General features: G+C 33.8%; 1 protein-coding gene and 1 pseudogene across 2 annotated transcripts; one reads left to right on the top strand and one right to left on the bottom strand.

Moving 5' to 3' along the window:
* The first annotated feature begins 1,528 nt into the window (after positions 1–1,528).
* On the top strand, positions 1,529–3,003 carry LOC120082991 (uncharacterized protein At4g06744 pseudogene; annotated as a pseudogene). Its single transcript, XR_016525291.1, has one exon. The product of XR_016525291.1 is annotated as an uncharacterized protein At4g06744 pseudogene (transcript).
* Positions 2,921–4,628, bottom strand: LOC120082980 (UDP-glucose flavonoid 3-O-glucosyltransferase 7-like). The gene has a single exon (XM_039038443.2). The coding sequence runs from the start codon at positions 4,626–4,628 to the stop codon at positions 3,195–3,197; it is 1,434 nt and encodes a 477-aa protein (XP_038894371.1). The 3' UTR covers positions 2,921–3,194.
* Between the last annotated feature and the right edge of the window lie 21,743 nt (positions 4,629–26,371).

The following is a 26,371-nucleotide window of genomic DNA, read 5'->3' as shown; positions in this document are numbered from 1 at the left end:
TGAAAGTGAGGTATCAATCCAATTTTAACTAAGCCAATTCCATATACAATCTTATGGCTCTAAGGAATTTCCATGGACGTCATTTTACTTTCCATAACATGTCCTACAAATGTAGGTGTAGATGTAAGCGTATCATTCCTTATACTCTTTTAAAAGGAAGAGTGATCCACTCAAATAAAGAGTACAAGTTGAAAATTTAGATAATAATAATAGGGGCAAATTGCAAAAACCACTCTTGAAGTAGGGTGGCAGTTGCAATTATACCATTGAACTTTCAATCTTGGAAATTAAGTCCACAAACTTATATGAGAGTCAAAATTAGATCTAATTGATACTTCAAACTTACATAATCATGTAAATGATAACATTTATATAAGTTTGAGAGTTCAAATTTTATCATTTGTGGGTTTAATTTCTATAATTATTGTATACTTGAGGGTCCAATATTAACACTTGAAGAATTTAGGGACCCAATTTTTATAATTAAAAGTTTGAAGGTGTAATTACAATTATCACCATACTTCCGGATAATTTTTGCAATTTGCCCTAATAATAATGAATGGAGTCAATTTGAACTCTACAATTCTAAGTTATACAAACCTAACATGTGACCCAAAATGTTACTCAATATAAAATTGGATATCTACTTAGTGGATTAAAAAGCATATGTGACTCCAAGAGTGGACCAACATGTTTATGGCTACTTCACATTTATATAATTCCATTGAATAAGACTAGTGAAAATTAAATTCTCTCCTCGTTGTTGTAATGTTATATTCTTTATTTAAAAAAAAAAAAAGTTAAATAACAAATTTAAGCTTATATCCATTTAATCTAAATTTTAAAAATGTTTCCTAAACTTTGAAAACGTCTAATAATTCATCGAACTTTTAATTTTGCATCTAACAAGTCTATGACATTCAAAATTATAAAAAATCAACTAATCTATTAAATATAAGTTCGAAAATTATATCTAATGGAACCTTCAACTTTCAATTTTATATCTAATAGGTCTATAAAATTCTAAACAAATAATGAGTGACTTAAAAACCTATTAGACACATAATTGAAACTTTCAAGAATCTATTAGATGCAAAATTTAAAGTCTAAGAATTTATTAAACATTTTTTAAACTACATGAATTTATTAGACCGATGTTTTTAAAATTGAGTCGAAAACAAAATTGTAACCTCAAGAGATGAATGAGAATAATCTCTAACCCCTCGAAAGTGAAGGCTTATTTTTCCAAATCTAACTAGTCAAATTATTATTTAAAAAAAAAAAACATAAGTTCATAAAATTAAAAATATTTCCACATTCACTAGAAACCCCACAAGGGGAAAACAAAATTGGCCAATTACCTACCACAATTTATAGTATATGTGAGTTCAAATTCAATCACCATTATAAAAATGTATTCATTATGCACCCATAAAAGAAAAGGCCTCATAAACCCTCTATAAATCCTCCCTAATCCTCCTCTCATTATCATTATCCTCCTTCCAATTCCCTCTCACATTGCCTAATTATGCAATTCATTCTCACCACTCTCCTCTTCTTCACTCACTTCCTATATGTATTCTCGACCAGATGTCCCCCTCCTCCACTGCCGCCGCCACCGCCGGAATGCCCTCCACCTGAATCCCCGCCACCATTACCGCCGCCGCCGCCACCGCCACCGAAAACTTGCCAATGCCAACCGACCCTCAGATTCTTAGACCAAAGACTGGCTGTGGTGTACCCAATCATTCAGACCTTCAAAGCCCTCATCACTTCTGATCCATTAGGCATCACACAAACATGGGTTGGCTCTGATATCTGCAAGTACAAAGGCTTCTTCTGTGATAACCCCCCGGACAACAAATCTGCTGTCGTCGTTGCAGGTATCGATTTCAACGGCTTCCAACTCACTGCCTCGACGCTTGATGGCTTCATCGACGGCCTCCCTGACCTTGCCATCTTCCATGCTAACTCAAACTTCTTCTCTGGCACAATCACCCCCAAAATTGCATCGCTCCCATATCTCTATGAGCTTGATTTAAGCAACAACCAACTGTCGGGTCCTTTCCCAGTTGCCATTTTGAGTGTCACTGATCTCTCGTTCTTTGATATCAGATTCAATTTCTTCACTGGGTTTGTTCCCCCGCAGGTTTTTGTAAAGAATTTTGACTTCTTATTCATCAATAACAACAATTTTGGGATGAAATTACCCATTAACTTCGGCTCTACAACCACGCCTTATATCACTTTAGCTAACAACAAGTTCACTGGTCCGATTCCAAGAAGCATCGGAAAGGCTTCTGCCAGTTTAACTGAAATCTTGTTACTCAACAATCAGCTCACTGGGTGTATTCCATACGAGGTGGGGTTCTTGAAAATGGCCATTGTTTTTGACGCTGGCGACAACTCGCTAACCGGCCCATTGCCTTGCTCGCTCGGCTGCCTGGAGAAGATTGAGCAGCTGAACTTTGCCGGAAACTTCCTCTACGGCCAGGTGCCAGAGGTGGTGTGTGAACTGGGAAATTTGCTAAATCTATCCCTGTCAGATAATTACTTCACCAAAATTGGGCCATCGTGTAGGAAACTGGTGAGAAATGGGGTTCTTGATTTGAGAAAAAATTGCATAAGGGGGCTGCCTGATCAGAGATTGCCGTTGGATTGCCTTTTTTCGTATTTGTTTCGATACCCTTGTCCATTTCCGGCAACTTATGGCTTCGTTCCTTGTGAGAAGTCTTCTTTTGGTTCTGGACAACAGAAAAGAAGCTCTGTTCCTATTGCCAATGGTGGTATTTCCACACAAAAACCTTAACTATGTTGGAGAATGAAGTCTAAATTATACTTCCAAATCTAATCCTAGAAAACAACTTGCAATTTATTTCTGTGGTAATTGTACAATGGAAATGTTGAAGATGGAGCTCGATAACACAAATTTGAGTGTTTGTGTACTGAGATGTATATTGTATTATATCTGGTAATAGTACAAGATAGGATATTTAAGACTCATGACCCTACAAATTGCTCCCCACATGCCTCAAATGCTCCTAGTAATCTTCATATGATAGATATTTCTGGTTAAGGAATCACCAGTTATTCATCTAATCCTTCAATTACTATTACAACATGGTGTTTGCAATATAATGATACAATAAGAAAATTCAGCAACTTGCTTACTGGTCATTCTTGAACAAAAACATTCAAATCCGAGACCTCAGATTTTCAAAGAAAGCATTCAAATCAGAGGAAGATGATCCGCCTTCTTCGATTGCTTTCCTTGCCTGAATTCCAAGTGCTTTTGCTCTCCTTCTCATTCCTTCAGCTTCTTCACCCACCATAACTTGGCTCACTGCCTTCGCTATAGCCTCACTCTTTATCTCATCTTTCCCAGCTCTACCCCAATACAGAGCACCGACACCAACCCCAATTCGCAGAACATCCGTTATCAGCTTCTCATTGTAGAATTGTTCAGCAGAATTTGGCCATGTGACCATCGGGATGCCAGCAGTAACTCCCTCCAGAGCTGAATTCCAGCCACAGTGAGTCACAAACCCGCCTATCGAACGGTGTTCAAGAATCAGAACTTGTGGTGCCCAGCCTCTGATGATCAATCCTCTCCCTTCTATTCTCTTCTCAAATCCTTCTGGCAACCACTCTTCTTGATCGCTTTTCTCTTTCTTCACAACCCAAATGAAGTTTTGCCCTGTAGCTTCAAGGCCCTCAGCAATTTCCAGCAGCTGAGAATCAGTTAAACTGGCAAGAGTACCAAAACTTACGTAGAGAACCGAATCGGGGTTCTTAGAATCCAGCCATTGTAAGCACTGATGCTCATCAATGGAGGAAGAAGATCCCCTCTGTACATTATCTTCCCCAACATTACTGTACAGCGAAAGGGGACCAATATGCCAAGCCCTTCTCCTTAAGACATTCCTGTAATAATCAGCATAAGCTGGTTCAAGTTCATAGAAACTATTGATAAGAAACCCATAACATCTAGATTCAACTTCTTTACTCGCCCAATAAAGCTTAATAAAATCCGTTTCAATCTCTTCTTTCAAATATCCCGGCACTTGACTACGAGTCAACTTGATTTCATCAGGCAAATTAGGGATTACAAAAGGTTCTAACTCCGAGGATACATTTTTGTAAGGCCGATTCGCGATTATACTCGCCGCTGCACACAGAGAAAAGAAACAAGTTCCATGAAACACAACCCTAGGAATCCCGTATTTTGCAGCCAAATCAGTCGTCCATGGAAAGAATGTATCAGCAACGAGGCAGTGAGGACGATGCTGGTCGAGAATCTGATCGATTTGAGGCCCCAACATGGTGGTTGCTCTAAAAAAACTATTAAACATTTCCGGAGACCTAGCTAAATCGAGACTCTCACAACCATCCGGCAATCCGACAGCCTGGGAAGGGAAATTGATGATCAGAAGCTCGATTTCGCGCCCTGAATGATCGGATTTGTTGATTGATTTAGCGATGAGGGGGGCGTTGAGAGGGGTTGTGATAATGGCGACATCGGCACCGCGAGAAGCGAATAGCTTCGCCATGTCTGTGGTGGGGATTGAGTGGCCCTGAGCCATGAAAGGGAAGAAGAAGATTCGAAGTTGGGTGTTTTTGGCGTCCATTGAAGAGGAGAAACAGGATTCACAGAGATGGAAGAGAGGAAATTTTAGCGGGAAAATGTGAAGAACTCTGCTTCAACGATCATGAAATTTAATACTGCAACTTGAAGAACGAAAAGATTGGTGAAGAAGATTGACTTACGATTGTTGATTCCTGTGGAAGAAAATTGAAACCCTCGCTCCCATAGTCAAGTCTTCCGCAGAAAATCGCTACCGCCGTCGCCATCACCACCACCCATTTCTTCTTTTATTACTTTTAAAATTTAAATATTCAGAACATTCCATATATATATATTCTTTCTAGAATCAAAACATCCTAAAATCAAACCTCCAATCCCGAAAGTTTTATTATAATCACTCAATCAATTGATCTATAATCACATTTTTTAGGAGATATTAGTACAATAATTACTGAGATATATTGATCAAACCTCAAATTTTAAAGCTAAAATCGCATTCACATATTTATTTTTAGGATTAAATCATATTTTAAGGGAGTATATATATAATATATCATATTCAATTTATGTGATGATAATGTATGTATATGTAAGGACATTAATATGCATACTTTTTTATATACATTAATACACATACTTAGGCGTACGTTATTTATTAGTTGAACTACTAATTGCTTCAATTAAATTTATTTTCATAAACAAATTAATCTAGATCTTTATACGGTTATAAAATCATTAATGCATAGTTTGCACATGTGTACAAGTCTATTTTAAATGTGTAGATTTTTTTTTAAAAAAAAATCAATAACTAGTAGAGTGAGAAATCAAATCATCAATTTATGGAATGATAATTAGTGTATTATGTTATCTATCTAGCTATACTCAGATTAGCTTAAAATTTGAGACTATATAATATTAAAAAAATGCTAACATCAAATAGATCGTAGCAAAATTTCATTTTATGGGTGGTTTTTCATCTTCTCATTTTCTTCTATTTGATCTACTTATTAAGAAAGAAAATACTTAGTGTATCACTAGGCAATATCTATTTTTATGCATTCCATCAAATTGTCTAATCATAATTGTCACCTGATAAATTCTTCGTATTTTTTTTTTGAGATATTTGAATGCATTTTTTACGTGTGTGATGATAGTGAGATGTATAGAGATGAGTGCATTATAAGATGCACCCAAGTATTTCTCTATTAAAAAAATACTTAATAATATTTTTGGGAAATAATTATTTTATTTAGATGATTTTGTGTTGAGTTTAAAAAATTAGACGAATCAAGTTAAAATAGTTATAAATCAGTGACAGAATGTCTAGATTGGTTTAAATTGATACAACCTCAAGTTTTAGTGTATAAAATTAATTCTTTTCTTATGTAAGTACGAAATGAGAAAAAATCCTAATCTTAGCTTAATTAGTTTACCATCAACCAAAAGGCTTCAAATCTCCTATCCAACCCTCCTCACTCATCATATATGGTTGAGAAAAACAAAATAGTAAAATAATAATGACATCCTACTTTTTTTTTTTTTTAAGTATAATAAGAATTGTAAGTTCTAACATAACTCTTGATCAATAATATATACTATAAATAAATTGAGAATAAACTTCTTGATCGATAATATATACTATGTATATTACTTTTAAACAAATTAAAGAATGTGTTTGAAATGCATTTTCAAGTGTTTGATTTAAAAAATAAATCATTTTAGAACAAATTAAAATATTTTACAACAATTTAAAATATATTTCGAATATTTTTATTTTTTTTTTTGTCAAAATGTTTAAATCAGTTCAAACGAACACTAATTTAGAAGGGTATCGATAGTGGTAGAAGATATAAAATTGGAAAAGTAAAGTGAGTGGATTGGGTTGACGTGGCATTAGCTTGTTGGTTTGACGTGATTGGACATGTGATGTCTGAGTCAAAGTAAAAGTCAACACCCATTTTTTCTCGTATGAGCTAACGTGGTTTTGAAACTTCAGCAAAACGAAACCCTTCTTTACACGCCATCAATTTGACGATGACACAATTCAAGTAAACCCCTCAAAGAAAAACAAAAAAAAAACACAAATTAACATATATATATATATATATATATATATAGACACATATATATTAAAAAGGGCCGACAAGAGAAACAGGAAATTTTAAAGTTTCATTTAAAGAAATGATAAAAAAGTTTCAAAATTATAAAAATAGCAAAACGAACTTATATAATAAAAAATACTAATTAGTATATGATAAAACTACCCTAAAACAACAAAATTAAGTACAAATAAAAATGCAAAGATACACGGCTTCAAAAACAACACGAATACCACAAATACACTCTACCTAGACATTCTAGAACCACAGGTACACAAATACACTCTACCTAGACATTCTAGAACCACAAGTACATAATATCTAAACATTCCAGAACTAAAATTAAAAATCACCTAATATAGTCATTTATGCAAAGGAAGATGACAAACAATCAATGGATGTATACAACAATGGACTTCCTCCAAGATGAGAAAGAGCAAAGATACATGGACTTCCTCCAAGGTGAGAAAGAGCAAAGTTGGTCAAAGTTGATTTTACCAGTAAGTTGTTGTTGACAAAAAAGGTCGGCAACCTGGTGAGAGTGGTCGTTAAAAGTTAGCTAAGATCATGGAATTCAAGAAAGAGATATGAAATTACAAAGGATAAAATGAGATTTTGGGGGTACTAAATGAAGAAGATGAATAAGATAAGATTTAGGGTTTTTTGTTATCTTCTTTTAATAAATAATAATAATTATGATAATAATAATAATAATAAGAATAAGAATACTACTACTACTACTAATAATAATAATAATGATAAACTGAAAAATATATATATACATACCCACATGTTTCAAACATTTAAAATTTAATTCTCATTTATATGTTTCTTTTTAGGTTCAACAAGCCATTTTTACATGTTTGTATATGAAAAATTGAAAACATCGAAAATATAAAGAAAAAAATCAAATTAATTCGATAACAATAGGTATAAAATAATTAAAAAAAATATTTAGATGCAATTGATTTTGTAACAAACATATAAACAAATCAGTTAATTGGATAAAATCAAATTTGATAATAAAAAATAAATTCAAATATAATTGGAGAGAAAAACAGTAAGTTTTTGTTTATGATGATTAAAAAAAATCGATAGGTAGTTAGATAAAATCTAATTTGATAATAAAATATAAATTCAAATATAATTCGAGGAGAAAAATCAGGAATGGAGTTCGTTTATTTACAATTACAATGTATTCATAATTTCATTTTCATAAGCTTTAACAATTACACTGTATTTATAACTTCATCAATCACAAAAACCTATGAAAGAAGCTTAATTGGTTGTAGAGACATAACAAAAACAACAAGATTGCAAAAGTAAATATTTATTTATTTGTCAAAAAGACAAATTAATGATAGAATAATATAATAAGATGATAATGAATAAAAGGTAATTAAAAATACAAAAAAATGATCAAATTTAAATGAAATATATAGTTCATTAGATGATAATATGTATAAATTATTTCGTAAAATACTAATTAAAATAAAAAAAATAATCCGAATTTAGAATAATAAAAAATGAATAAAATAATATAAAATTTAAAGATGTATTATAAATTAAAATCCAAATGGTGATAAAGAAATTAAAAATTGATTAATTCTGAATATTTTCAAAAAGTGGTTAAATCAAATCAAAACAAATAGCTAATTTGAAAGGAGAAAAATAAGGAAGAGGTTGGTTTATTGTAAATCAATTTGTGGAGTAATTATCAAAAAATCTAATTTTAATATTAAAAATAAATTCAAATTTCGAAAGAGGGAAAAATGAGGAAGATATTGATTTATTTTAAATCAAATCTTAATTGTAAAGTCATTGCAAAAATAGTACCTTGTTAAATAAACCACAAGAAAACCTAAATTGATACCATTTTCGTGTAAGTAACAAAAGTTATGGCAATGTATGGAGCAATAATCCAACCGAATATTGTGCAATTAACACATGACCATTTTTTAGAAAGTGATATTTCTTTTCCCAAAATGTTAAAATAATATCAAAAATAGCATATACAACTAATTTATTTAGAATGTGAGAAATATGCAACTAATTTATTAAAAACGTATGTATACAAATATAAAAAACAATATAGAGATTTGAATAAAATATATGGATAAAAGAAGTTTTTAATAATATATAGATATTTCAAATATAAATTTGGTAGAAAAATCTGGATATTTTATTAAGTTGAGATAAATTCGAAAAATGGTTAAACATAATCTAAAATAATAATATAGAGATTATGTTAACTATATGAGCAGGTAGTTGTCAAATATATACAATTAGCCTGTATCTATACCTTTGTTTTTAGGTATTTGTAGTTTATCAACAACAATATCTACGAACAAGACAATGACAACTAAGGGATTTAGAAAATTGTGGTCATGTGCATGTCACACAAGTTGCCATAATTCTTATTCCTAGGCGGTTTTGCCATTTTCAGAATGAAACCTCAAATTCCGTCATACACTCCAATTCCCCAAAAAGAAAAATCCAAGTAAACTGAATTTTGTATGCGAAATATAACCCTTTGGGCCTGTTTGGGGGCCCAATATCCTATGTGGGGAGATGATATAGCCCTTATATGTGGGGAGATGATATAGCCCTTATATGTGGGGAGATGATATAGCCCTTATATCACTGTCATCGCCCATTTTCATTTCCTTCAACATCTACACAGTAACCCTCATTTAACAACTCTCTCAGCTTCTCCATCCCCAATTTCCTATGTTTTCTCCCTTCTCATACTCGATCGTCACTCTCGTCACTTTCTCCTCCCTTCATATGACCACTTACATTTTTATGTCTTTATTTTTTTCCTTAAGTTTATTTCATTATATTTCGAGTGTAATTTTTTTCCACTATATCCATTTTATTAAGAAACTATAGTATTTCAATCTAGTTCCATGCACCCATTTTTTTACCTTCAATTTAGATTTTTTTTTAAATAATGTTATTTTAATAATTATTAACAAAAATAGGGTTGGGTGGAAAATATTGTCAAAGATAAGTGTTGTAATCGTGTACCTATTGGGTGGAAAATATTGTCAAAAATAGGTGTTGTAATCGTGTACCTAAATCGTGTACCAGGTACACGACTACCTGTGACCTGGCACGTCCACATGGACAGTCATGCAGCGTTGAATAGGTAATCGTGGACGGGTCCACGATTACCCACGACTTAGTAGTCCTTAAACCTGTGCCCTTCCTCATCTTCCTCCCATTCGAAACATTTTCTTCCTTTTCTTCCTCTCGATGCCGTCGGTCGCCATCTCGTCGTCGTCCGCCGTCTCCAATCTTGTTGCTGCTGCCGCCACCGTGAGCTGATCTACCCTCTGCCGCCGTGAGCCGATCTACCATTTGTCACCATCCGCCTTAGGTCAAACTTTTTCTTTATTTTTTTCTAATATATGAATTTGTATATTTGGGCTTTCATAGATTTGTTTATTTGGGTTGATTTACAGATTTATTTATATGATTTTATATAATTGTTTATAAATTCGTATACTTGGGTTGATTTGTGTATAGTTTTGTTTATATGATTTATATATACTTTATAGATAGATTTATGTATGATTTGGGTTAATTTGTTTATATGATTTGGGTTGATTTGTTTATATGATTTGGGTTGATTTATGCATAGATTCATCTATACTTTATAAATTTGGGCTGATTTAAATGTATTAGATTTGGGTTTTTTTTTTTTTTTTTTTTTTTTTTTTTTTTTTTTTGTAATTGGACTATTGAATTTTAGATTTTGTTGGGCTATTTGTTGGATTGATTTAAGAAAAATATTTGGATTTCTTTAAAAATAAGAAACAATTTTTTTTGGTCATATTAACATATTTTTTTGTCAACTATAACCGTTGAAAATTTTGAATAAATATGTCGATGCGTCTTGAAGATTTAGTTATTCTTCAACCTGGAAAGGATGGAGATTGTGATATTGACGTTGAACTTGATGAATTATTTGGAAATGATAGAAGTGAAGAACAAGATCTTGAGTTGGTACTGTCAGACATTTTCACCCAAATAGATTGGAAAATTACTAATTCAACATGTGAACGAGGGTCAACTTTTATAGAAAGGAGTATATGTGTAGATAATTCTAGTTTAATACATAAAAGAATGTTATTAAATACTAAAAAAGATTTACAACTTGCTGTAAAAAAATAATGCGTGACAGAACACTATAAGATTATTGTAGTGGAATCAAATCAAGATATCTGGTTTGTGAGATGCAAACAGTGGAAGGATGGTTGTGATTGGAGGTCGTCGACGTAAAACCATGGGATGTTCGAAATCACCAAACTTGAAGGGAACACTCATGTTTGTATTTTGAATTGACACAGGATCATTCACAACCAAAATCCAAAATTTGGTTAGAGCTGATCTTGGTTACCTGTGGCCCTACTCCAAGAAGCAATGAAAAGACAATATGGCTATAATGTTAATTATAGGCAAGCCAAAAGAAAAGCATTGATTGTTGTGTTTGGTGATTGGGAGAAATCATATTCAGAGCTTTCGTATTGGTTGAGTGCTTTTGTTCATTACAATCTAGGAACATGATCAGATTGATATTTCTTTCTGTCTGATGTGCGAGGTACGACTATTTTTTGTCGAGTTTTCCGGTACTGCGATCCTGCAAGAAAAGGGTTCAAATATTGAGACCATTAATCCAGATCGATGGAACTCATCTCTACGGAAAGTATAAGGGAAAATTATTGATCGCCTTATCTATTGATGCAAACGGGTATATATTTTCCCTTACTTTTGCTATTGTTGAAGGTGAAAATTCATCCAGTTGGTCATGGTTTTTGTGGGCATTGTGTGAATATGCTATCCAACGAGATGATATTTGCTTGATTTCTGATAGACATAAGGGCATTCTTGCTGCAATTAATAATGAGATAATTGGTTAGAGTGAACTTAGAGCTTACCATCGATATTGTCTTCGCCATGTTGGTAATTTAAATACGAAATATAAATCAAAGCAACTAAAAGATTTGGTGTTTAAGGCAGGAAATCAACACCAAAGGCCCAAATTCATTCGGTGCATGATAGAGTTGAAACAATTGAAGCCTAAATGCCCTAAATATTTTTCTGATATTACTTGGAAAAATGGACCCAATCACATGACGGTAGGTACCGCTATGGGTGGATGACAAGCAATGCAGCTGATGTATGAATGGTGTTTTCAACGGTGCTAGAATGTTACCAATTTTACTTCTTTGGTTAGGCTAACATTCTATCGCACAATACTGTATTTTGAATGTCGAAGACAAAAGATTAGTGAAGCACTCGAGTGTGGGGATACGTACACATAATATGCCATGAGAAAGCTTAAGAGGTGGGAAACATCTTCACACACAGTGACATCTATTGACAGAGAAACTCAAACTTTTGAAGTACAAACTGGCATAAGTATGATGTCTCCCTATAAGAATAACACACACAAGTTTTGAGCTTGAAAGAAGGAACTTGTTTTTGTAATAAATGGCAATCATTCAAGATTCCATGCTCTCATGTAATTGCACTTTGTAATTACATGCATTTGACTTACATACCTCTTATTGAGGAGTGCTACAAGTTGTCCTATTTCAAGCGATGTTATGAAGGTCGCTTCCATCCAATACAACACTCAGATTATTGGCCATAATTATCATTTACAGAAGTTTGTCCGAATGCGGACTTACTAAGAGAACAGGGTAGGCCAAAAAATACGCGCATTCATATGAAAATTGATTGGAGAGAGGCAAGCCAAAAAGTTTGATGTACAATTTGCAACGGAGAAGAACATAACAAGCGTACTTATCCACAACGTACATTAGGTGCTTCCTCTTCAGGCCATTGAATTTTTTATGTGATTGTATTTTTAATGTAATTGTATTTTGTATATAATTATATTTTTTATGTACTTGTATTTTTAATGTAATTGTATTTTTTATGTAATTGTATTTTTAATATAATAATATTTTTTATATAATTGTATTTTTTATTTACTTGTGTTTTTAATATAATTTTGTTATGTAATGTAATTTGAACTTCTTAGGTAATGGAGCCTAGTCTTTCTAATCCTGTACAACTATATCAACAAAATACCCATCGTTCACAATCAATATGGGATAGTTCTTCTAGCGTAGTTTTGAGTTGTCGGAGAAGGAAGCATTTGCACAACATACTTTCCCATTTGATCCACGTATACCCTATGTTGAACAGGCTGATTTTCTTGAGGTTGCACAGATCAGATTTATCCAGCCTGATTGGCACCTCATTACTGCTTTAATTGAGCATTGGAGACCAAAAACCCAAACATTTTCACCTGCCTTGTGGGGAATGTACGATTACGTTGCAGGATGTTGCCATTCAGTTTGGGTTACGAGTGGATAGAGAACTTTTGACAGGTTCATTACAAAATAATTGGAAAACTATTTGTGACGAGCTCTTAGGAATTTTACTAGATGATCTAAAAGGCTCGAGATTGAGTATCCCGTGGTTGGCATCCTAGTTTCCAAAATTACCTCATGATGTTGACGACATCAACATCGTAGGTATGCACGAGCATACATTATGCAGCTTATTGGAGGATTTTTGTTCGCTAACAAGTCAAACACTCTAGTACATCTCATATTTCTCCCTCTACTGTCTGATTTCGAGCATGTTGGTACGTACTCGTGGGGTGGTGCCTGTCTTGCATGGCTTTATAGAGAACTTTGTCGGGCTACCAATGCACAAGCGTTGGAAATAGCGAGGTCGCTGATACAACTACAAGTATGGGCTTATGATAGATTTCCAATTATAGCACCACAAGTCCAGTTATAGGCCCCAGGTCATCATCCACTTAGTGTCAGGTATTATTTCATTTATATATTTATTTCGTTATCATTTTATACAAGAATATAAATTAATTCTATTTTTAATAATTTTAGATGAAGTGGTGTATTTACCTCTGAATAGTCAGCAAATATGTTGGTAGTATACCGAAAAATATTTGAGAGACTGATTCATAATCAGGTAACAAATGTATATATAAATAAATATTTAAAATATTTGGTCAAATTAATTGGGTGTATAATTATCTTCTTTTTTTGCCAGATTAATTGGACGCCATGCATGCAAGATATTTGGTCATCAATACCTAATTACTGTCGTGATGGTCAAGAGATCTGATTGACCGTTAGACCTCTTATATGCTTCCATATTGTAGAGTGGCATCATCCAAATCGTGTGTTGAGACAGTTCGATCTGCGACAAACGGTATCTTTGTTGTGCTATACACTCCCAGAACTATACTAGATTGATTTTAGAGGTAAGCACGACCAAGACTGGCGTCGAATTCACGCGGAATATATATCCTACTAGCATGCACGACATGATCGTTGTGCATAGGGAGAAATAACAAATAGACAAGTCGTATCAGATGACTACTTTTCCTAGTACGATTCAATCACGAGGCGTTTTATCACATCTGACGGCGCTTACTATTACTGCATGGTAAGAGATTTAAATTAAGATATTTTCCAAATATATGATATGAATATTTTTAATATTAATTTTTTCATCGTACAGAATAATTAATCGAAGAAATACAACGAAATTACCAGAGTTGATTCAATGTGTGACCAAACATTGGTCAACATAGAAACTATTATTCAACAAACAAGACAATTCAATGTTGTTGGCACCGATGGAAGACATATTCTTCGTAGACGACAATGACAACAGGGCGAAGGGAATTTAGAGGCACACAAAAACAACCCCCATGTAGGGTAAGAGCTAGGGGATCGTCTTTAAATTTCATGTAAACTTCTATTTTCAAATTAAAGAACTAATTGTAAATCTTTTTTAGTATCATGGGATCTTTTTTTTATTATTTATTTGTAAAGAGATGTACTACTGAGTGAAATCTACTTAGTGAAGTCACAATTTTTTTTTTTTAATATGGGTGTAGAATAATTAAGTTTTCATTGCAGATTAAATATATAACTAAGTTTAGTAATGAAGGAATTTGTTACTTAAAAATTAGAAAATAAACAATTAAATTGATTAAAAAAAGAAGAAATAATTGACAATTAAATATATAATTAATTAGAAAAAGTAACCGTGGACCTGGTCCACGAGTACGTGTTTGACCAGTCCATCGTCCATGCTGAAATTGTGCTGACTGGATTAAAGCTTAATCGTGTATCGGGTACACGATTTCCCTTCCCCACCAAAACTACCCTACTTTTGTCAATACTTTTCATTCCCACCTATTTTTAAAAATTCTTTCCCATATACCCCATTTTTATCATTATTTTAAAAATCAATTATATTTTTTAAACTTTCTCCTTCAATTTACATACATCGTTTTTTCCTCCAATGTCCCATGATAGAATATATTAATAATTTATTATCTATAAATTATGTCATTCAACTTTTCATTTTTATTTACTTAGTATATCAATTATTTATCTGTATAATGCCCATTAAAAAAATCACAATATTTTGGATCAAATCTTTGTACACAATTTCTCAAAAATAATAAAAAAAATCTCTTTATATACAACATAAATATTCAAAATCTACTATTCAAAAGTCCATTATAAAACCTCAAAAGAAACTCATCCTTGAATATATATGAGGAAAGCCTCAACGAAATCCCTAAAATCAACAAAAGCAAAACTTTTTTTTTTAAATGCCTCACTAAAATATTTAATCAACTATTCATAACCCTTTAGTTCTTAATAGTTTTTAAAAATTAAATTTATAAATACTACTTTCACTCATTTATTTTTATTTTTTATTTGACTTACTTTTGAAGACTCTTTTCAAAATTCAAGTCATGATTGAAAATTATATATATATATATATATAAATAAAATGGAAAAATGTTTTGAAAAAAAAGTTGGTACGTCCATCCTTGGCTTAGAATTAAATTCCGTATTTTTAAATATTGGTATTTCGTTGACTATTTATAATCTTAAATTTTGATTGGGTTTTTTTTAAACAACAATAATAAAGAATAATTTAAAAGATACTAACTGAATACAAAAAACTGAATTAATACAATAATTGAATTATAAGATTAAAAAAAATAGTGTTCATACAGGAAAAATATTTTAGAGTACAAAAAACTGAACTAGATAGCACTGACATATGAACTCTGCACGCCCAAACATGGATATATGAGCTCAGACATAACAACTCTACACACTCAAACACATACATATGAACTCAAACAATACAACTCTACACCTCATACACAGATATCAGAACTCTCCAGACATCATAACTCCCTAGACATCCTATATCATCTCAACGCCCTAAACAACCCCTTCTATTTCTATGCAATATATAGGCCATGTTTACATGGAGGAATGAAAAATAGTATAATTTAGGTTGATTCCACTTGGATCATCAATCAAAATGGGCTTCAATTGTAAATTAGTGTACTTATGATTGTTGGTGTTTACTCATCAACTTTTCAAAAGTAATATAATTGTGATTGACGTTGTTTATTTCAATTCATTAATTCAAAGGTGGAACGAAATTGACAAAACTACCCTCATTACAACATTTTTTATTGACAAAATCGAACACCGTCATTCACCCCCATTTTAAACAATATGTTGATCGTTTTAACCCATACTTCTTTACTTCCTCACTATTCTGCTTCCATTTTCCATTTTCCAGTATTCATCGATCATTTGTTCGCTCTTCCTCATGTAAGTGTAAATATTTTGTCTTTTACCTTGATTTTTAACTTTGTTTTAATCAGTAATCATCTTCGATTAACTGTTTATAACACATAGAATTAGGGCTTCGAGGAATGTATACATTTTAATGTTGTTCAAAAGTAGAACTTGCATGTTTGCTATCGTTACTTTTCAAGTAATACAAAGTTGTTATTAATCTAGTCACACTAGTTTATTTAATATTCCATTCATTCATCGGTACTCATATCGATTCTATTTAATTTTTTATATGTTTTGTTTAAGCTTATTGATGTAGAAATCGACTTCCTTATTATCTATCGGTTTAATTGTTCTTCTCTGACGATCATGTCGATTAGGTCATATAGCAGTAAGTCGGTAGAAATAAGGATATATCAAAAAATCGATATTGATTAATTGGTAGTGATAGAACTGTAATATAATCGTTATCGGTAAATGCAGTAAAGTTTCTTAAATGTGTTGTTTGCTAACTGAATTTCCATGGAAATCAAAATTTCTAGATAAGCAACGACACAACCTCGTTACAAGATTCCCTGGGAAGAATGGCTTCCAATGCAGTATACGAGCCTATCCCATATCAAGAAGAAACCCAAATAAACATTGGTGGTTATATCTATGACTCTGACTGGGGTTCTTCTTCTTGTGGTGGCGTTGAGTTGGGGGGTTTGCATATTCTTTTTTTCGATGAATAGCAAACCTCAGCCCCAATAACTCTTTTTTGTATGATCATCCACTAATTTTGTGATAACTATTCTTTTCTAGAAATGGAATAAATATTTTTGTTTCGATCGTCTGCCATTTTTTCTTTCTTTTGTTCATCAATATCTAGTTGTGGGATTGCATGAATATGAAGGAACTGGTGAATCCATATGCATGATGCCTAATCGGACAACCACGTTAAATTTTTCCTATCGACGAAACATTATAGCGATAGATAGATAATCGTAGTATATTCAATGTTCAGACCGATGAAACAAAATAAAAGCAATAAAAGCATTGGAATGTTAACCGCTATTGACTTCACCATAATAACTGATAGATCGATAAGATGAAGAAAGAGGGGTTATATGTAGGATCAGTATGGCAACCCAGGGGGGGTGAACAGGGTTTAATGATAAATAAATAGACATTAACAAATAAATAATAAAGCTAATTAAAATTTTTTTCTTGATATGGGCCCAATCAAATAAATTAACAAAATTTTTTGCTAACAAATAATTATAAACAATAAATTTTTACATATATATTCACTTCAAAATGATAAATTAATAGACATTAACAATTTCAAGCATCCAATTTAATTTCAATAATAAGATTGATAAAAGATATGCAAATTAAAGAACTACCAATCAAAGTAAAAAAATATGAACAATAAATTTCAAGAATAAATATTGCAATTCATTTCATACAATAAAATATAATAATAAATTAATCAAAAAAATAAATAGGAAAGGGATAAAGAATATGACACCGTAAATTTTATAGTGGTTCGGTACAACTCGGCCTACATCTACTTCCCAAGCTCCTTTTGAGTATTCACTACGAACTTGACTCTTTCCACGGATTATAGTCGAATCGCTACAATGTTCTTTTTACAGGCGCAAGAACAAACTCTATCTTTTCCACGATTTAGGATCAAACCATTACAACTCTCTTGTTATTGGTTCAAGAGTAACCCTTTACAATGGATTTAGAAACGAAGAGCAAGATGAGAAAAATCCTCTTAAAGAGTAGATCTACAAATTTGAGCACTCAACAAATAGATCCTCATAATACAATAAATCTTTCAAGAATAAGATGAAAAGAAATTTTTTTTTTTGAGAAAATAACGATGGTGGCTTTGAGAATTGTAAAAATATATAAAATTATTGTGAAAAATTGGAGAAGAAGTGAATTTAAATAAAGAGGAAAAATTATTGAAAGCCACATTTTATTTGAGTTATTGGATCTTGGAAAAGAAAAATCAATGACAGAGATTTAAACTCAACTAGCAATTAGAAACAAATAAAAAAATAATAATATATATCTTTGAAATTCATTGCTTTTAAAAACAATAATACTAAAAAAAGCAAATGCCAAATGATGCGTTATTTTATGTGATGAATAATGGAATGAAATGCAGTGATGGAAATGCGTTGAGCAACAAGTTTTCTCAGCAGAGTCCAAGTGTAAAACCTACTGAGTTTCCTGACAAGTCCAGGGTCGAACTCAGGGACTAAAGAAAACGGTATGCGGTGATAATTTTCAAGAAGAATTTGCGATAACCAATAAATCAAATAGTTGTTTTGGGTTGTTGTTTGTGGTATAAAATAAATGTATGCGGCGGAGTTACGAAAAGAGTTGATAATACGGAAGATGCGATGAATATGAGGGGAACGGGTTGAGAAAGGGTTCAGCTAATACTTCCTAGGATGTGTTCATGCTATGCGATCATGCAACACACATACAATAGCAAATCATCTCTTGATGCAAATGTTACAGTTTCTAGTACTAGAACGCATGCGATATATGCGATGAGTCTATAGGACCTACACATAAGCCTCTATTCTTATTTATGCGATGACAACATGACACACACACAAATAAGGCAACCGCATAATATCATAACCTATCTCTAGGGTGCATGCGATGCATGTTGGCAAATAGAACTTATCTTTAAGTCCCTATCTCTCGCTTATGCAGATCTAATCTCGCTCTCTCGAGTCTAGATTCTAACCTAGCTCTCTCAAGTCTTAGGTTCTTTCTTTAACTCTCTCTCGAGTAGCTCTAAAGGGATGTTGGGCACAGCATAAAACAAGATAATCGCATGCAATGAAGATCCTAGGTCATTAGCCACTCATGCGTGCTTTTAAAAGAGTGAACAGATGTAGATAAGCAAGTTCCATTTTATAGATATAGAGTTGAAATACAAAACAACAATGCAAGATGAGAATAAAGAGCCTGGTAAAAATCTTTTGCTTCTCAAGGCTTTTACACTGTATTTTATACTCTGTTCAAAAGATAGTCTCGCTCTCGCGAGAGTCGGCCCTCTCTTTACTTTTCCACACCTCTGGGTTCTCTGTCGAACTGACCAAAGCTATCTTCCAGCGTCTCTTCCCTTCTCTCGCTCCACCTTCTAAGTAAAAAGGAAAACTATGAATAAGGCTATTCTATCTAAGGAAAAAATCTCTAACTATCCGAACTCCTTTACTGAAGGTTGCCTTTGGTATTTATAGAGCTTTGGGGTGAAAGGCGTCTTCTCTCTTATGATTGCACTGATGGGATGACATTAATTCTCTGTCTGATGCGCTGAATATTTGTCACCGAAAAGCTGAGTGTACTTGCTACAGTAGTTCGTTAGTGGCTTGTCAACTTAATTCGGACTTGACCGTCATCAGCTTTCTGTCCCATCATGACTTATTATATTTTTCACCCAGATGTGCCCACCAAGTTGCGCCGGCTCTATGCGGCAATCCTTCTTGAGCAGATACTTGCGAGAGCAAATCACTGCAAAGCCTTGCGGTAATGCTGCATTTGACTGTTGATTTCTTGTGATCGCATTTTCCGCCTTGCGTTAAGCATATTCTGCACAAAAAATACACAAGTTAACTGTTTTCATACGATGGACGCATGCGACCGCAATGTTATGAACTTAATGCTTTTTGGACGCAATCTTACATATTTTATCAACGCAAACCTTCATTGTTTAATGACTTAGCATTGTAATAACGTGCATTTCTATTCGTTATCACCGACCATGTGCCTAAAACTAACCGTTAGATACAAACATAAAACAATATTAAATTCAATTTAAAATTCATTTCCATTTTAAAACCAATCCAAAAATCAAAAGCCACCATGTGTCACTCATCTATTAATCTAAGTGGCACCTTACAACTGGTCACTTTGATTAGAAAAATTTTGTCACAACAACTCGAGATTTTTTCGTTATACTTGTTTCAATCATATCTTCTTCGTTTGAGCTTCGATTTGAGTGATTCAAATTGCGTTAAAAGCTTTATTCCGAGCTCTACGCAATGATTATTAAAAAAAACTAAAATTTTTAGTAAATAAATTCAGGTTTGTTATCATCAAAATATTAACTAATTAATTGATTAATTAAAATTAATTAATTTAAGATTAAGGGCCAAAAAGACAACAATATAAAATTGTTAAAGTGGCCAAAATAGCTACTGATATTTCGAATAATCGGTAGATTAGTAAGATGAAGAAATGAGGGTTATAAAACTGTTGAAATGGTCGAAATAGCTATAGATACTTCCATAACTAAAGTGGTATCGCCTCATTCAAAGGGAAAATGATTGAAATTGAGACAAAAATATTCTTACCAAATATGTGCCTCCGACTGCATATTCAAACACAATTGGATTGAGGACCTTCCTAAGCTCAACCAGATTACATATGATGGACCCCACTTTTAATTACGATTACGGATGAACGTGTAAACAAAATATAAAGTAATCTGATGGGGTCCACAAAACGAATTGTGATTGATTTATACCCATTCCCACATGTAAACGTGGCTAAGTTTCATTTGCCTTTTTTTTTTTGTAATTATTTTAAATGACAAAACTATTGAAAATATATTCAAATATAGAGACATCAATAGATGTCTGTTAATGTCTATTATTGATAGACAATGACATTTTGTTATATTTATAAATAAGTTCCTATATTTGAAAACAATCCTTTTATATATATACATATATAGTTCAATAAATATGAGTGATGGATTAATCCCTGCTCTATAAGCTTTTCATTGATGTATTTGTTGGAGTTAATGTCCTAAATCAAGTGTATCTCGTAGTTTATAAAGATAAATTATATATGTATTAAAATATGAGGTATTTTATTAATGTTTATACTGCATTAATTCAATCCAATAGACTAAGATCCAAGATTATTTTATGAAACTTAAACATGTATGTAGAGACATATAAGTGGATCATGTTTAAGTAATAACCTAAATGGTTTGTAGTAGATGGATAAGGTTGGGTACCTTATCCTGGTGACAGTACGAATATGACCTGCTTTGTAGATGTTACAATTGTTGTAAAGTGCTATAAATGATCTGATTCCGATCATTCATGTAGAGAATGCGAGCGAATGTATTATATACAAATAGTTTGTATAAGACCGGACCGCAAAATAATAGTCTCTCTATATAACATTGTTCCTATAAGAAACTTACATTTCACTAGGATGACCATAAGTGACTTGATCTTAATCTTGACTGAGTTGTAAACTCCTGTTTATGAGGGCAATTCTTTGATTTTTATGAGTGAGAATGATCTTGTTAGCCGACTCAAAAAGCCTACCATTTTGAGGGACTTGTCTGAGTAAGAAGCTGGCAACACAACTGCGCAAGATGGAATTCACTCATTTCTTGAACTTAGGGAAATAGATAAATTGCTCACTTAATAGTTGATTCTGGATCGTGAACATTGAGGCCTCAATCTCAATCTGGCCCAAAAGGTGTTAGTTTATAGTTGGACTAGAAATTGTTTGTTTGAAGGGTTTGTTTGAGTTTGGAGGAAGAATATTGAAGAAGAAACAGAACGATTCTGTGAATTTTCTATCATATAGTATAAGCTTCAATCATGTAGGTTCTCACGTAAGTCTGGAAGGAAAAAAAAATCTTTTATTCCATTTGCCATAAAACCACTTAACCACCCACTAAGGTGGTTGGAGAGAAAAAAGAAATTAATATCCAAAATAATAAGAATAATATAAATAAATATGATAACTAACTTATCATATCTTATTTATATTAAATTATATGTTATATCAAATATAACACATAATATATAGTTTTAATATTATATCATATATAATATAAACTATAGTTTCTTCTCTCTATTCTATTGCATTTAATATAAATCATATTTATATTAAATTTAACACCTATGAATCACATTCATAGAAAATATATTTTAATCTCATTCAAATATTTATTTCCTCCAAATAAACTATAATGTATCAAATACATTATAACAATTATTTCATATATAATTTAATCAATTTAATTATATCACATATAATTAAATTTCCTCTTATTAATTTGAACAATTCAAATTAACCCAAAAACTGATTCTTAACTAAATTCTTTTGAGCTACCAAGGGGACCTTATGGACCTGTAGCTTGAAGCTCCAACGGCACGTGAATAATTAATAAAACTCTTTAATTACATTATCCACTATCCATTAACTGTCGAGCACTCCACTACAGACTGACAGGTGCACTTTTTGCATTACAAATATATTTTTGTGTCCATTGGATATAACCAATTAACAGTACGATGTCCCTTCACAAATTGCTTGTAAGTACAGTTGGACCAAATTATCGTTTTACTGGTCCACCCCCCCCCCCCCCCCACCCCCCCCCCCCAAAGACTATTCTTTGAGCCTAGGAAAGGACATGACTGTAGAAGTTATCAACCCTTTTATTGACACTTACTGCCTAATAACTCTTACGAAAATACCAATGAATAAATTCAACAACCAACTGATTAAGTTGAGGAGGCAAACGACAATTGATAAAGTAGGCCCATTTTATATTACAATAATGTAATGTTTATACAACTCCAAGACTTAACAACAAAGTTTACAAGAACAACTGTAACATCCTCCGAAAGTGTAACTGTGGCTTGTGGCAGACCTTGACCTTAGCAGTACCCTAGAACTCCTCACCTTCCGCTACCTGGGGGGGGTAAAACATAAAACATGGAAAACATGAGCTATAAAGCCCAATGAGTAGTGCCTTTAGATAAACAAATAACTTTGACTACAGAAATATACTTTTGGAAATCAATGCATAGTCAATAAGAACATTACTACAAGATCAATATTATTTTTCCAGCCAAACTGCTGGATTATCCCCAACTCAACTGCTGGTTAAAAAAATCAACCCCAGCTTGACTGCTGGTTATTACATAATATGAACATCCCCAGCTTTACTGCTAGTTATCCCTAGCATGATCATACATTTTTCCCCAGCACTTTCACATGTATATTAAAGCAATGTATCAACAATTCCTGTGGAAACTTTCCCTGTACCTTATTATCCCGCCAATGTACACATCGACTATTTTCCCGCTAGCTATGCTTAAGTAATTTGACTATATTTTCCGCCGACCGAAGCCGACTATATTTTCCTGCCAAGTACCTTTTCAAGCATGCTAACTATATATCCTGGGTACAATTTCAGTTTCCAAAACAAACATACAAACAATATCTTAACAAGCATAGTAATAAGATAAACATATATCCCTGATCATGTCAATTTAACATTATCCCCTATATATATTTACCTATACATAGAAATTACATCAACAATACAATAACACAATAACCACTCACCTTGGTTGGTTAGGAACTTTCCTTTCCGAAGTTCCTTAGGTTTCCTTGGTTCCCTTTTGAACCCTAAATTCCATATTCAATTATCAGCTTAGATTACTCATAGTTTTAGAACTTATTTTAAGATACTTCCTTCTGCAAACATGTTCTAAAATGTCTCAGAAAGCTTACCTCAAAATCTTAGCTCATAAATTTCCGTGGTTTGGCCGGAAACATAAAAATATCAAGACTGGCCCAGCTTACCCAACAACTCAACCCCTTTGTCTTGTCCTCACTTTCCAGCCCGATTACTTGGAGCTTCTTCTCCAGCAGCTATACCATGAAAACTATACTCTCCTAGATTTCAAATGGCTTTTGAATCACATCAAACGCACTAGTATTCTGAGAAAACTCCTCGTCCCAAGTTGATGCTACTTCCTGTCCTTTCTGTCCGACAGCATCTCCCCTCTTGGAACCTCTTGACCAATGCATGGTCTTGCTACCAACGCATAGTCTCCTCCCAATAAACTCTTCTTTATGTCTTTTGAAGAGAATTTGATTTCTCATCCGATGTCCTTGGCCCTATTTATAGGCGTCCAAGATTGCTCTAAGGCCGACACCTCCTACTTGGCCGCATGTCCAAGTGTCTCTTCCTTACACCATTAACGCAATCTTGCATCAGCGCAACCCAAGGTGTCTTGCTCCCCTTTTACCAACGCATAGCCTTTAATTTTGCATGTCTTCTTATGCATCCACTTCATTTGCTTAAGGCTTAAGATTTCTTCCTAACAAGCCACATGTCCGGATGACGTCCTTGAATGCGTCCATCCTTCATATGCGTTCATCCAACTTCATATGCGTTCAACTAGGATAATGACCAACAACCTTTCAACGCATAGTACTAGCCTTGTCCTATGCGCCCACATGCTCTCGGATGTATGTTCAACGCATAGCACATCACCAACCCATAACAACCTTTGGGTCGACTTGGTTCTCAACTCAACACCTCAAGACATAACTCACCATTGCCTAGGTTCTTGCTAACACATCTCTTATGACCAACGTAACCCACCTCATTAACCTTGTTACCGCAAACCTTAGCAACGCAAGGACAAATCACCATGCGTCTACCTTAGCTCATTCCATCACCTAGCTCATACTTTAGCAAGGCCGCCGCATCCATCGTATCCATCGCATCTATCGCCGCATGCCATCGCATACTTCCAACGCATTCCTTCGGTCGCATGCCTCCAATGCATTCCTTTGGCTACATGCCTCCATCGCATACTACCAACGCATTCCTTCAGCCACATACATGCATACCATCGGCTGCATACCATAGGCTGCATCACTGCATGCCCTCGCATCACCGCATACCATAGGCTGCATCACCGCATGCCCTCGGCCGCACACTCTTGCGTAGGAAGGCCTTCGCATACCACCAACGCATAGCACCGCCTTATGACATCAACGCATAGCATTGCCGAATAGCATCGACGTATAGTATCACCGTGTGACACCAACGCATAGTGTTGTTGTTACCATCGACGCATAGCCCCATCGCCGCATGCCATACATTGTCGCATGCTACCAGCGCATCCCTTCGGCCGTAAACCATCGGCCGCATACTCTTGCGTCCAACACATCCATCGCACTTGCCTACATTGCCGCATGCCTCTATTCATCGTCGCATGCTACCAATGCAACCATCGCATCCATCGAGTCCATCGCAGCCGTCGCACCCCATGCGTTGATCTAACCTCCAAAAATAGTGGTTGTCGCATGCCTTATTCTTGGCCATACTTCAATCTCTCTCAATGCCCAAGTAACCTCTCAAAACTTCATGGCCAACGCATGACACCACATCAACGCATAGTCCAACACTTAATCATTTTTCTCCTTGGCTTCCAACACATGGTTACTCTTGGCAATGCCTCTTACTAATACTTCGGCCAATCATGCGTCCAACCTTACAAACGCATGGTTGCCTTTTCAACTTATGCGTTAATGTCCCCTAACTCTTAACGCATGGGTCCTTTTGACCTTACACTTAGCCAAATTTCATCAATTAAAGCTTAACTCAAAACTACTCAAGAAAAATCTATTCAAACTTAGAAATTCCCTTCTCTTCAACATAGGATTTAACTTCCACCTAGTTAATTTTCTTAACCATCTGCTTAAGTAGGAATAATGAAAATCCGGGTTTCACATTTACCCCTATAGTTACATCTAACTTCTTAAGTACCATTGATCTCTCTAATGAACAATAGATCATAGTCCCACTATGACTAAACCCCTATCAAGCCAGAAGAGGGGTGGTGCCACTTTGTTCAAGACCCAGAATCAGCCCTTAAAGGAGCAATTTATCTACTTACCCCTGCTTCAGGAAGGAGTGGATTCTATCTTGTGTAGCTGAGTTCCCAACTCCCCAATCAGACGAATCCCCAAAATGGTAGGCTTGTTCGGTGATTTGGCCACTTTCACCTATACAAATCAAAGGATCTCCCTCATAGGCAGAAGTTCACAACTCACTCAAGATTAAGGTCATGTTACCTATGGTCATCCTGGTGAAATGAAAGTCTCTATTATGAACGGTGTTATATAATGAGACTAAACATTTTGTGGTCTGGTCT

Source organism: Benincasa hispida, chromosome 1, assembly GCF_027475165.1.
Source record: "Benincasa hispida cultivar pf3 chromosome 1, pf3_genome.v1.1, whole genome shotgun sequence".
Lineage (NCBI taxonomy): Eukaryota > Viridiplantae > Streptophyta > Magnoliopsida > Cucurbitales > Cucurbitaceae > Benincasa > Benincasa hispida.
The sequence above is the reverse complement of the archived record's forward strand: the minus strand, read 5'-3'. Positions and strand labels throughout refer to the sequence as shown.